Source organism: Periplaneta americana, chromosome 5, assembly GCF_040183065.1.
Source record: "Periplaneta americana isolate PAMFEO1 chromosome 5, P.americana_PAMFEO1_priV1, whole genome shotgun sequence".
Taxonomy (NCBI): Eukaryota; Metazoa; Arthropoda; class Insecta; order Blattodea; family Blattidae; genus Periplaneta; species Periplaneta americana.
In genome coordinates this window covers 61,281,779-61,296,159 of record NC_091121.1, presented here as the reverse complement: position 1 = coordinate 61,296,159, position 14,381 = coordinate 61,281,779, and the positions used below count along the sequence as shown (strand labels likewise).

Sequence of the window (14,381 nt, the reverse complement as noted above, 5' to 3'; positions counted from 1 at the left end):
TCTATAGGCGATGGTCGAGGTTGTGAGGCGAAAGCTGCAGATTCGTACTACATTGGGGAGGGGTTTTGTTGATGTTATGACTTCGCTCACAGTAGAGCACTAGTATCCGACATTATTGTAAATATTGTGCTCTGCGATTTAATGAAGCGGTAACAATATAGTATAGACGAGTTGATGAACATGCTGTTAGCGTATGGAGCAAGTGGACGAAATCACAGACAAGCAGCTGTCTTATACTGCGTGTTCAGTTCCAAGTGTGTCATGGCTCGCTGTATGTCGTCATGTGGCTAGCCGATGAGCCTAGAGAATTCAATCTTCCTACATTTCCGCAGTGGCGTATTACCTATGTGCTAGAGAAGTTGCCTAGCAAGTACGGCGTTCATTCAGAAGAGTACTTACCGATACGTACCGTAACGCCGGTAGTGGCAGGAATGTGAACTGTTTGGAAACACGTACTGAGGTGAGTTTTTTTCTTACTGTCGGGATATGGGGAGAGGGTTAAGACCATTACTTACGTACAGTATTTGTTGACATTAGCTTCGACGGTCAACATGGACATGGAGCATTTGATTTGTGTTGTGGAATGTTGCCGTACGCAACCGATGATAACAAATACTCTGGGTACGACTTACCCACTCAAAACACAGTTCGAAAGAGGTTATGGTAGCACACAGACCGTACAGACCGCCATCTGTTGCTACGACATTCAAGTTATACCGTACACGTTCTCAAGTTCAGATTGAACGCCTTGATTAATAGGCAACTTCTCTGACATAAAAGATGAAACTCGCTTCAAATCGCTGACTCACAACAGTGACGTTATGGCACACTTTGAAATGAACACCCAGCATTGACAATTATATCAATGAAACGAGAGATGTCGGTATCTGACGCCTACTTCGAGTACGAAACAGCTGACCAGAATAAACCAAGGAGGAAAACAAAACGTGAGGCAGATACAAAATACTGCGGACGAAGGATTAGGGAAACACCTGGAAGTGTCTGGGGTCAGGAGCATAGACAAGACTAATGGAGGAAATACAAGAGAAGACATGATAAGAACGAGCGAAGGAACGAAGCGACTTTCAGTTATTAGTGATTGTGAGGACAGAATAGATAGGGCTTTGGAGAGATTATTAGCGAAGAAGAAGAGTGCAAGAAAGTTGGGGGTGGCAAAAATTTCATCCAGATTGATTAATATTTAGTATAAAAAAGTTGGTGTTGAATCAAGAAAAATAAACTTATGAAAAAAATGGATTTGAAAGTAAAGTGAATGTTTATGTAAATTAAAATTCTCCTCCGCTACATTAATCCAGTAACTTCAGGGAGCCAACTTCAGAACAAAAAGTTACTAGATTTGTAATCAGAAATTTATAAAAATAAAAATAATTCTTTGATGAAAAATTAATTTTGACAGCTCTTTAAATGCCACGCCCTCTTACGGTCTTAATTAAAAAAAATTAACATATTTGTAATCAGAATTAAACCAAACTCATTTAAGGTATGAAAATATACATTTTGAAAAAGTGAAATAGCCAATAAAGTTTTTTTGGAAAATGTTCATGATTTTCAGTTGAGTTTTCCCTTAAATATTATTTTTTACAATTCTGATAAACATGCAGTGTATCGCATAGAAAACTGAGCGAGATCAAAGAAATAAGGTGCATCAGTTATACGCATGAGTATGATAAATTGTGGAATGATGTCATAGTTTAGAAGTACGAACGATTGTTGATCTTTATAAGTGTTGTACACTACTTACCAGCACTTTTTTCTTGCAAGAGAAGTTCAGAATATTTGACCTGACTGGATACCTTCACACTACTGCCGCTCCTGGTAGAATTCGTGACGTCACTGCAGTTCTACATTTAAAAAAATACAAACAATTTAGTAACGTTTTAACTAGAAAGGAAGAATGATATTTTATGATTATTTAATGACCTAAAACAAATGATAAACACAATCACAAAGATGAGTGAAGCTGATCATATTGAGTGCTATTCATAGACATTTCGCACCACACGCTACGAGCGTACTAAGCTAGCCCCGGCTATCCACTGGTTACTTGTACAGGATTCAAATCATATCCTATCGCTAACACTGGTTTATGAATACGAAAAACGCTGATCATCCACCGGAAACCCGCGGTAAAAATGTCTATGAATACGGCCCATTGAAATTGATGAATTGTTTGAGACTAAAATATTAGTAAAAACGAAATTATCGAGGCTACTAGGGGCGTTTATATTGTTACTGCTTCCGGACCTGAGCACACGATTTCAAAGAAAATGGACCGTGGCAATGAAAATTCCAACCTGGCATTTGCTTAACTAACTGTGCAAAACCACATTCAGGTTGGTTGGTCCGGGAATCGAACCACAGACCTACCGAATACGAGTCCCATGCAGAAGGCATGAGCCACCTCGCTCAGTTTAATCAAACTAGCTGTATATGTAAAGTAAAAACTATTACCCAACATTTATGACGAGACATCGATGCGTGAAAATAGGGCCTACTTCGTTGTTGCAGTGGACATGAATACTTTATCCAAGCTTTTCATCACGAATCGATCTCGGTTATCACGAAACAATACATAAGTGGAGAAGGATCTCTCTGCATCACAAGAAGATGGTTTTGCATATTGTAGAAAATGCTATTCCGTTAAAATGAGAAACAGATTCACGAAAATAAGAACTAACATTGGACTTTACTTTCAGCATCATTACCGGTACAGACCTTCCGTACATACCGTCTCAACTAATCAAGCCCGTACGAGTGACTGAAAAAATTCCACATGCGTAGCACATGATGTAATAATAATAATAATAATAATAATAATAATAATAATAATAATAATAATAATAATAATTGTAATAATAATAATACTAATAATGATAATAATAATAATAATAATAATAATAATAATAATGATAATAATAATAATAATAATACTTTATTGCCAGAACAAAAATACATATTGATTTTTTTTATATATAGGCCTATATAAGAACTCTCTAGCACCCCAGAAAGAGTAAGTTACATACTCGTGCTCAGGGGCATTCCACATAATTTAATGTTAAGAAATTTTATTAAATAACAGAGTAAAGAGTAATAAAAGAAAAAAAGAAGAAGAAAAAACATATCACAATAATTGAACATTAAATTTTCTCTGTTAACAACAATTTTTAATAGATTTTTTTTAAATAAGTAGCATTAGCAAATTGTATGTTTGGGAATTTATCTATTATCATGTTATAAAGCCTTGGACCGAAGTTGCTACTGTGATTATATGCTACAGTTGTAGTACATTTAGGAATTGTCAAGCATATGTTGTTTGATCTTTTGGTTTTATATTTATGTGAATATAAATTAAATATATTTCGGTTTTTATGTACGAAATTCAGTAATACATTGTTATAAATTTAATGGAAGTCAAATACTTTAAATTCTGAATACAGCAGCTCTGAAGGATAATCAAGAGGTTTATCAAGGCATATTTTTATTATTCTTTTCTGTAGCAGAATTATTGGCATGAGGAAGGTACTATAAGCATTACCCCATCCTATAATGCCGTATTGTAATATAGCTTGTACTAATGCGAGATAAATCAGTCGTGAAGTATGGAGAGTCAAGCAGTTTCGTAGGATGACAAAATAGTGAATAATTTTTCTTAATCTATTCCACAGAAAAAGAACATGTTTATCCCAACGTAAATGTTGGTCGATTATTATTCCGAGATATTTAACTTGAGATTCATTTAGAATAGGACAGTTACAACTATTAGAAGAACAATTGGATGTATTGCAGTCAAGGTCACGCTTACGAGTGTGGTCAAAACACAGAGGGCTCTCACAATCATATACAGTATTACGAAATACATTCACATTATGTTTACTTTAATTTAGATATTTGAAATTACTTTTTAAAATTTAATTTTAAAAATAAATACATATGTATATAAAATAAGAAATAACATTTATGTATTTATAGTGAAATTATTTAATATATTACATTAAAAAGTTGTAAAAAAATATGTGTTTTTATGTGGAATAGAACTTATTACATTAACTTTTTTGGCTGTTGTTCCGAATTTTAATATTAGTTGCGGTCATTTATTTAGAAACAGAAAAATATTAGATTTGTTTACATAGAAATCCGTTCCCTGATGATGATAATGATTATTATTATTATTATTATTACTACTACTACTACTACAAAGAAATCTATCTGTTGAATCCGTTACCAGAAATTATTCTCCAAGAATGAATATATTTCCTATTTCAAAATATGCACACATGAAAAAATTGTTCCTGAAATTATTATTGTTTTTTTCTTTGTATTACATTGTTCTATTTTTCAATAAATTCAATTTATTTAATTAACTATGAGATTTGTGGAAAATGTCTGAATTCAACACTGAGACAGGTATCTTGTCACTGTTCAATTTAAATTTTCATTATAAACAGGCGATTGTTGCTCAGTCCACAAGATTTGTCAACGTTGACTTGCTATGTCAACTCTGTCTGGCCCTCTGTAACTATTTTGTAATCTTGACTTATTGATATGCAAACATACGGTTCTACCTTTCTGAGGAAGTTGAGGAGGTCTCCCAGGGCGCAGAACTCGACGACAAGTCTTAACCGACCTGCTCGCGTGCAGCAGCCGATGAGGGAGACAATGTGAGGATGCCGCCCCACGGACTGCATCATGTTGATTTCCTGTCGGAACTGCCGGAGGTCCTCTGTGGTAGGGTCCTCTGAAAACCAGAGAAACCTATTTCATTTAAGACAGTGAGGTGAAGCAGGGATGTAGATTTGGGCAGTGGCGGCCGGTGAAGTTTGGGTCTAGGTGTTGCACTTTCTGTGATGAGTGGGGTAGAATTAGTTACCTTTGTCAATACATGGCCATGAACATTTTAATCCAATGCTGTTACTTAAATTATTAATATCAGTAATGTCCGTTCTTGTCCACGACCGTTCCCCATCAAACAAAATGCACGGAAAACAAAACAGTACGTTTTTCACTTCACAACCACAAAGCCAGTCTTGATTATTGTAAATTTCCTTTCTAAAAATTCCCTTGAACTGTCTTTTTCCCGTAGTAACTGTCTGGACAATATTTAGGTCAGGCAATGGTCTACCAAGTTCTTTAATTTTTTTTATTTTTCTTCGCCAGAAAGTACAGAGAAGTTCTTGTTTTGTAAACTATTTACAGAATTCGTAATGGTAAACGCATGTATATCACAAACTTGAAGAAAACATCACTTCACTATGCACTATAAAAATTGTGATAACTACCACATTTCACACAAAACTCATTAAACTCCAGAAAAGTTCCTGTTTTTTAAACAACTTACAAAATTCATAACTTCATATGCCTACATACCTATGTCACAAAATTGACGAAAATATCACATCCAATAAAAAAATAAGGTATTATGCAGCACAATTCATATAAAACTACTTAAATTCCAACAAAAACGAAATATTTAAAAAGGATTAAATGGATTTCACACGATTATAAAACGACTGGACCACGTGCTCACCTAGCTACGCGTTGGTCAGGAAACAGGAAGTCAGGAAGTGAGAAACGAAGACTCAGAAAAAATCTGAAAATTTCGTCTCAAGTCACTATTCATCCAGCGAATGTGTCCATTCGGAATGGTCACTTCTGCAATCTACAGGCAAATACAAGAACTATTTGCTTCCGGTTGTTGCAAGAGCTTTGCCGCGACCAGCTGTGTTAACTACTGGGATAGGGAACTCTGAGCTGAGCCTGCCTTCAATACCAGCCGCTACAGGAATCTGGCTGTTGCTTGAGCCGCGCAACGACCACTTCTGAAGTATTCACAATTTGATGAATTTTATAAATGCTGATTGTTTTATACTCGAATTCTTCAATGATATATAAATAAAAAATGTATATATTTAAATTGGACGAGAAGGAAACTTAAAAACTGTTTAGTTAATTAATATAAACAAAATTTTAATGTGCGGGAAAAACTTGGTCGTTGTGCAACGCTGCAACATAATCAGCGGCCGCCACTGGATTTGGGTGCGGAGTCGTGAAGTCAGAATCCAAGGTGAAGCCGTGAAGCCGAGGGTATAGATGAACCGTGAAGCCGAGGGAAAAGTTGGAGCCTTCTATTAGGTTAATGCATAAGTACGTAGCGGTAGTGTTCATCACAACATTGCGTTGTTAGGGGATTATTTATCGTTTGTCATTTGTCATTTGAAGTGTCGTGTTTGTAAATAAGCCTTGAATTTTGTGGATCTGAAGAAAGACTGTGCTATTTATGGACTAAACAAGATGGAGTGTCAAGTGAAAAAACGAACATTTCCGACATATTCTTCTGTTCGAGTTTAATAGAGGAGCAAAGGCAGCGGAGACGGCTCGAAATATTTGTGCCGTGTACTGGGAGAATGCCATAGGAGAAAGCACTACAAGAAAATCTTCTTCTTCTTCTTCTTCCCTTCAAGTATTAGGCCATATGGCCTATTACGATCTCACAGTTAAATTTTCAATCCAGCGCTTTTTTGGACGATCGAGAGAAAAAAAATTGTTTTATTTAACGACGCTCGCAACTGCAGAGGTTATCAGCGTCGCCGGATGTGCCGGAATTTTGTCCCGCAGGAGTTCTTTTACATGCCAGTAAATCTACTGACATGAGCCTGTCGCATTTAAGCACACTTAAATGCCATCGACCTGGTCCGAGATCGAACCCGCAACCTTGGGCATAGAAGGCCAGCGCTATACCAACTCGCCAACCAGGTCGACCGATCGAGAGATCTCTTCCCGTTTGGATGATAATGGAACATGACTTTTGGGATTCTATCTGTACGCTTGCGATGCAGATGATTTATCCAGTTGTTCCGATAATGTTTTACATGATTAATTACAGGTTCTAGTTGTAATTCTTCCATTACGTCTTCATTGTGTTTGTGATTCCATTTCGTATATCCCGATGTATATCTCATAAATTTAATTTCATTGGCCGTTATTCTGCTTTCGTCTTACTTCCTCAATGTCCATGCCTCACTGCCGTAACAAAGTACAGGTCTCGTCGCCAAGATCTTGTATAGGCGAATTCTAATATGCCTTTGCATACAAGAAAATAATAATAATAATAATAATAATAATAATAATAATAATAATAATGACTTTATTTAACCTGGCAGAGTTAAGGCCGTAAGGCCTTCTCTTACACTCAACCAGGATTAAAACTTGCTCACATAGTTGAACATACAACTGGATCGGAATTAAGTAATTACTAATTACATACTGATACGATTTAGGTACATAATGAGATCAAAAGAGGTAGTTACATAAAAATTTACCTCATAAAATAAAAATAAACATAGTGGAATACATATTAATGCTGTTAGAATCAAATACGAATCACACAAAAACAGAAGCCGATAATTCAATAAAAAATGTACACAGTAAAAATAAAAATAAACACATTGGAATACATATTAGTATTAGATCACAAGTAATTAGGATTCACATAATGAAACCAGAAACCGAGAATTGAATAAAATGTACACAATAAAAAGATAGTCTAATAATAATAATAATGATAATAATAATAATAATAATAATAATAATAATAATAATGAACAACACAATGGGATACATATTGGTGTTAAGTGATAAATAAACACGATTTACATCGTTCGTTCTTTACATGATTCTGTTGTTTCAATACACGACACACGACACCCCATACAAAAGTTACAGAAGATAATGTTATGCATCTGGTGAGATAAGGAAGGCGTCGTGTACTAAGAACTGCTTCCCAGGAATGTAACCATAACTTCCGACATTTATTGCCAACAACTCAAACATCTTGCAACCGCATTTGAAGAAAAACGACCGGGAAGACTACATCAAGTGCTGCTGTAACACGATATACAGGGTGTTTCCGAGGTGGTGTTACAAACTTTCAGGGATGATGGCGAAGGGCACATGTATCAATTTGAGATAAGGAACCATGGTCCGGAAATGACTGAGTCGAAAGTTATAAGCAAAATTAGTTGTGTGGAAATGGAATTGTAATTTGGCACCAGTGCCCTCCTTCCTTTAACTTTTGGAACAGTCGTGGAAAAACGGTATGGGCCGGATGTCTCCTACGTGGGTACTTAACCCGATACAATCTGTGAGCTTGTCTACTGTTCCCATTGGCTCATCCGTATTCGAAAATCAGGTTTGCTTATTCCGCTCTCGTGTACTCCTCCATTTTACTAGGACTGATCGACTGGACACTGCAACTTGTACACATACACTGATGTCTACAGACGTGCATATCAGTACCGACCATGTCCGTTACATATTACGCATCTGCATTGATTTAGTGTAGTTTCCTGTCCCCAACCCTCAGACAGCGTACTGAATGGAATACTGTAAGTAGACAATGTAAACAACGTCAGATGAATACAGTGTGTGTAAGATGTACAGATAAATACACATAAATAAGGAGTACAGAGGAATAAAATTATTTAATTTCCACACAACTATTTTTGCTTGTACTTTCCACTCGGTCATTTCCGGACCAGGGTTCCTTATCTCAAATTGATACATGTGCCCATCGCCATCATCCCTGAAAGTTTGTAACACCACCTCGGAAACACTCTGTATATGCACGACCGCACTCCGCTAACATGACAAAAGCAGCTATCCAGGAGCTTCATTGGGAGGTGATTCCATATCCCCTATATTCTCATGTGACCAACGTGAGTAAGAGTATATTCAATATTTAGAGCTTATTTCAGGAGCAAAATTTGTGTTGTAAATGTTGTGTTTCAAAGTGTTTCCTACAATTTGTCAAACTACGAAAAACGCTACGAACTTTTGTATCAACCCAATACATTTTTGTCTGCATATTCTTCTCGATCAGCACTATAAAATTGACACACTCGAGAGGAAAGCAGTCTTACATTATAACAATACAATTTATTAATGATTCAAAATGACCCCATACGTCGCCAGCGATATTGTGGAATGTGGTGGTGGTGATGATGATGATAATAATAATAATAATAATAATAATAACAATAATACTTACAAATGACTTTTACAGAACCCGAAAGTTCATTGCCGTCCTCATATATGCCCTTCATCGGTCTCTATCCTGAGCAAGATTAATTCAGTCCCTAGCATCATATCCCAACTCCTTTAAATCCAGTTTATTGTTATCCTCCCATCTACGTCTCGGTCTCGGTCTCGGTCTTTTTCCTTCAGGTCTCCCAACTAACACTTCTGGATTTACCCCTACATGCTACATGCCCTGTCCATTTCGAACGTCTGGATTTAATGTTCCTAATTGTGTTAGATGAATAATAATAATAATGATGATAATAATAATAATAATAATAGTAATAATAATTGGGAGGAGAAGAAGGAGGACAACGACGATGACTTTCTGCCTTGTGGTTGTGAAACGCATTGAACGATTGGTGTCAAAGTATCTAATTTCAAAAAAGCACGTGAATGACGCATGGATTGTAAAATGAACAGAGGTTAGTACTTACCTCTGAGCATCTTGACCGCCACATCTCTCCAATTGTCGCCTTCCTGCAGCACACCTTTTCGAACGATGCCGAAGGCTCCCTCACCCAACACGTCACCAAGCAGCAGGTTCTCTCTAGGAATCTCCCACTTGGCGTCCAAGTTAAGATCGCATTCCATAGAGTCTGAGCACTCCGTCGGTACTGACGGCTTCTGGTCCAGAGTCTGATAATTCAGGAGTGAAAATACCAACCGAGCGAGGTTAGAATATTTCTGTAACATTGTGTATGTCAATGGCTTGAATAGAACACACGTGATTGGTTGAAGTTGTTTAAATCTTCAAATAAGAAATGTATTTGGACATTTCACCGAATCTTATCTAATTACCACAATACAAGAAATAATTAAATACAGTAGGTAGATAGACCATGGATAGACAGGTGAACAGACAGACAGGTAGGTACATAGACAAATAAATAAATAAATAAATAAATAAATAAATAAATAAATAAATAAATAAGTAAGTAAGTAAATAAATAAATAAATAAATAAATAAATAAATAAATAAATAAATAAATAAATAAATGCGAGTGCAGAAACACATAGTACGGTAAGTATGTAAATAAATAATAAATGAGTAATTTTGAATGAATGAATCAATAAAAGGAAAAAAGGAATATATATATATGAACCTTCCATCAGTTTTTATAAGGAAAAATACCATCTGGAATCCATCGTCATTACGGGACTAATGATAGGAGCCCGTGGGACCATACCCTGGTTCCTAGTCGACTTCTGTAAATCGTTTGGCCTGCATAAAAATATTTTAAGAGATCTAACAATTGCAGCACTCAAAGGCTCAATTGCTATTTTCAGGCATCATACATATGGACCATGGCTAATTCGCATCTCCTTGACGTTACTTCGTTTAATATCATGTGTTTCAATATAATTCAAATTGTTATTTTTCACTCTAACAACAATGTATCAATAAGCCTCAAGGCATTTACTCTATTGTGTCATGGTACTCTTTGTCGATGGCAACCTGTAGTGGTTATAGGAAGAAATTCAATAAATAGATAAATAAATAAAGACATGAGAGAAGAATCCAAAAAGGATAACTGGCCTTGAGAAAGCGGTACCGAGCGGTAACAGCACCTAAATTAATTGTAGATCAACAATATTCTATTTTAAATTTAAATTTTATTTTTATTTTATTTTAATTTAATTTAATTTTGGGGGGCAGCTATCCTCGACATGAATAATTTATTTTTCATATATAGAGCTGTACAGATGGTTATTTACAATTAACAAGGAATGTCTTAAAACATTAATGGCTATATCTTGAAGTTCCAAAAGATCGATATGGAAACGATGAAAGAAATTGATACAAAATCTTGATGTAGTACCCCTTGCACCAAAGAGCAAGCCAATTACTTCCCAGCGACAAACGGGTATGCGGTATTTCTCTTCCAGATAAGGAAAGCAGGGTTCATAATGTCTTTTCTTTTCCAGATCTACTTCTTGTGGTTGGAATTCTGCACCCTCAAATCTTATAGTGGGATCGATTATGAAGCCAATCTTTTGATTGTTATCAATTGCTGTAATGTCGGCACGTTTGGTGGAGCCAGTGGATGAAATACAATGTACTTCTTCATAAATGTCAAACTTTCCAGACTTCTTGAGACATTCAGCAATTCGGCTTCTAACCCAGTGATGACGATTGTTCCGCAACAGTTCCCCTTTTCTGCAGACACCAAGAACATGAGGAAGGGTTTCGTACTTGTTGCAATGGCGGCAACGAGATTCTTGGCTCCTACCAGGGACACTACGTACTGCGATGACATTGCAATTCATTTTTATAGCGTTAGTCCATTGAGAGGTGGAAAGGCCTTTCTTGGTTTATATCAAGGAAACCCAAATTAACACTTAAATTGGCAAAACTTCATTTCTCACACTAGTTTATTAAACCGTGTCGGACTGTAAAGAAAACAACTATCGCAATGTCCATATTTTATATGTCTTACAATGCCCTTGGATAAGATGCCTAAAGTATTTTTAAAGGATACTGATATACTCCTGAAATCTTCTTTGAAACAAATTTTAGATCTGCCGCATGACACACCAGATCACATGATATATAGTTCCCCTAAAGTTAAAGGCTTGGGATTATTTCGAGCCACGTGGGAAGCTTACATTCAACGGTATAATAACTGCCTTACATTGCAATCCATCAATAACTGTCATGTTAATGCATCAAGAAGTCTAGAAGCCGAGGCTAATAACTGTCTTAATAAATTGGGCATAAAAAGAGAACAATTGCTTGCAGTGACTAAAGAAATAACTAGTACAACGCTGAGAAATATAGGCTATTAAGAGATGAGGAATACAAAAAATGGTGCACACTCAAGCAGAAAGTCAGAAGTGTGGCATTATTTGAGGAATACACACCAGCTAACCGTTGGATAAAAACAAGGGATGATCTCTCTGTATCCGAGTGGAAGGAAGCAATTAAAATGATAGGACAAGTATCAAACGTGCGTGCCATGTCAGGTCGGTCTCAGGATGGCTCCCAGTGCAGACATTGCACTGAGATAGAAACCTTACCCCACATCCTGGGATTCTGCCAACATGGAACTCTCATCCGGAATACTAGACACCGTGCAATACGAGAACTTATTGCTAAAAGTCTTCCTTCCTTCTACGAGGTTCACCAAGAAGTCCACTGTCTTGCAAAAGATGGAAGTTCTCGGCGAGTTGACATCATTGCCATTGATAGAAGAAATGACGCAGCAATTATCATCGATCCCACCGTGCGCTTTGAAACTGGAGTTGAACAACCTGTAGCAGTAGCCTACGTGAAGAGAAGAAGACCATCTATGACCCTACAATTCAGTACTTTAGGGATTATTATCATATACGAGGACAGATTGAAGTATTTAGCCTGTTGTTCGGAGTAAGGGGCACAATTCCAAAATTCTCAGTTGAATGTTTTAAGTCTTTTGGAATTCCTTTAAATATTTTGAAAATTATTGCTATAGACGTAGTGAAATATTCTGTTCAGATTTTACGTAACCACCTGTGCACCTAAATTTCCTTATATTCTATTTGATTACTAATAATTATTAAATAAAAGTACTTTCCCAAGGGTAGCTTCCATTTGAAAGTAAAAATCGTCTCCAGTTCAAAGGAAGAACATTAATTTCTTAGGTGAGTCTTATTACCCACGGTTACCTTAGTTAGGTAGGTAGGTAGGTAGACAGGTAAACACACAAATATTATATTGCATTTAATTATTCTTACCTCGATATATTGAGATCTCCTTTCCTGACGGATTCGTTTCCCATGCCGATAATACACATATAAGCAGACTGTCGCAGCTAGCACGAATATGGGTAGAAATATAACAAGCCACAGGAAATCGGTGTTCCAAGTAGGTCTGAGCGAAGAGAATGTGGTATCTGTGTACAAAATTTCAATGAAATATTTAATAAGGAATCTATAGTTTCGAGAAAATCAAGTGTGGATCTCTAACAATTAGACATCCACAATATCTTTCGTTACACTACGCACTACTCGTCAGATGTTTTCTGTTGTAAACGTATTCTTCTTTATTGGGATTAGTAGCGCAGGATTGAATATCATAAACGTATTCGAGACTTATTTAACTTCAATCTTCTATCTAGAAGGAGTGTTAGACAGCCGTAACCAGCACCAATGCGCACACTACTTCTTGATACAACCTAGCCCAGCATAAATAATACACCTGTCAAATACACTTATTGCAGTTTCATGCAACATAAATCTTTTTCTTTTCATGGTAATGTGTAATCCCTCTAATGTTCTCAAAGAATAAAAAAACATATTAGTTTGCACTACACCACGCACCAATTCCTTCAGTGTTCTTAAACAATTAATTAGGAAAAACAAAATAGCTTGCACTACAGGAAGCACAAATGAGTAACCCAGGTTTTATTTCTTTGGAACTGGGTTTGTTATTTTTTCTTTGTTGTACTAGTTTGGGTGTATATACTGTTATAATTGCTGGTTGATCATCTAATTCTAATTATGCATTATTGGGTGGATTGCGTGCCGTTTCTCAGACAATTTCTTATGAAGTTAGATTAGCTTTAATTTTATTATCTTTTGTATTTTTAGTAGGTAGTTATAATTTAATAAAGTTTTATGATTTCAGTGTTCTCAAACAATTATGATATGATATTGATTTTATTGATATAGTTCACAAGTACAAAACTTAATATAACAAAAGATCTATAAACAAATGTAGTTCTACATACTAAATATACAGTTTCCTAGACTCATTATTTTATCGCAAATCTCAATAATTTATTGGTTCAAACTTGCACTTAATTCTCAAACAATTAGAAAAAGTACAATAGCTTGCACTGCATTATTCACAAATGAGTAATTTCTTCAATAGCTCACAACAGACTGAAGTGAACTGCACACATGCAACATCCTACAAATGTCCTTGAACTTCGGCTCCCACTTAGGGAAATCGAATCGAACAGAATTTCTCTTCACAATGTATTTAAATGGAAGATAACAGAAAGTGGCGTGGTGCGTCGAATCGAACAGAACAGAATTCAGGAGCTAGAATATTTTATTCCACTGCCGGAACAGAATTTCTTGCTTGTTCCGGATACGACCGTAAGTTTTCGTGAAAAAACAAATGAATTATATCCATTCTTGGCGGCTTAATTTGTTTACTATTGAAAGTTATTGCTGAAATGGTACGTATACAAAATCACAATATAATATGAACGAAGAAAAATTAATAAATCTTGTGCAGAGTTATCCTCTTTTGTATGACAAAACATAAAGTACTGTTCCGCTCTATTCACTAGATGTGA

The 14,381-nt window shown here is 35.9% G+C and overlaps 1 protein-coding gene across 1 annotated transcript in view; it reads right to left on the bottom strand.

Moving 5' to 3' along the window:
• The window catches only part of LOC138700418 (tyrosine-protein kinase receptor torso-like), a 154,473-nt gene that overhangs the window by 22,849 nt on the left and 117,243 nt on the right, over window positions 1-14,381 (bottom strand). The window contains exons 12-15 of the mRNA XM_069827036.1: window positions 12,811-12,968; window positions 9,531-9,732; window positions 4,584-4,756; window positions 1,763-1,862 (exon numbers count right to left, since the gene is read on the bottom strand). Coding sequence (XP_069683137.1) covers window positions 1,763-1,862; window positions 4,584-4,756; window positions 9,531-9,732; window positions 12,811-12,968 — 633 coding nt within the window. The remainder of the gene's footprint in view (window positions 1-1,762; window positions 1,863-4,583; window positions 4,757-9,530; window positions 9,733-12,810; window positions 12,969-14,381) is intronic.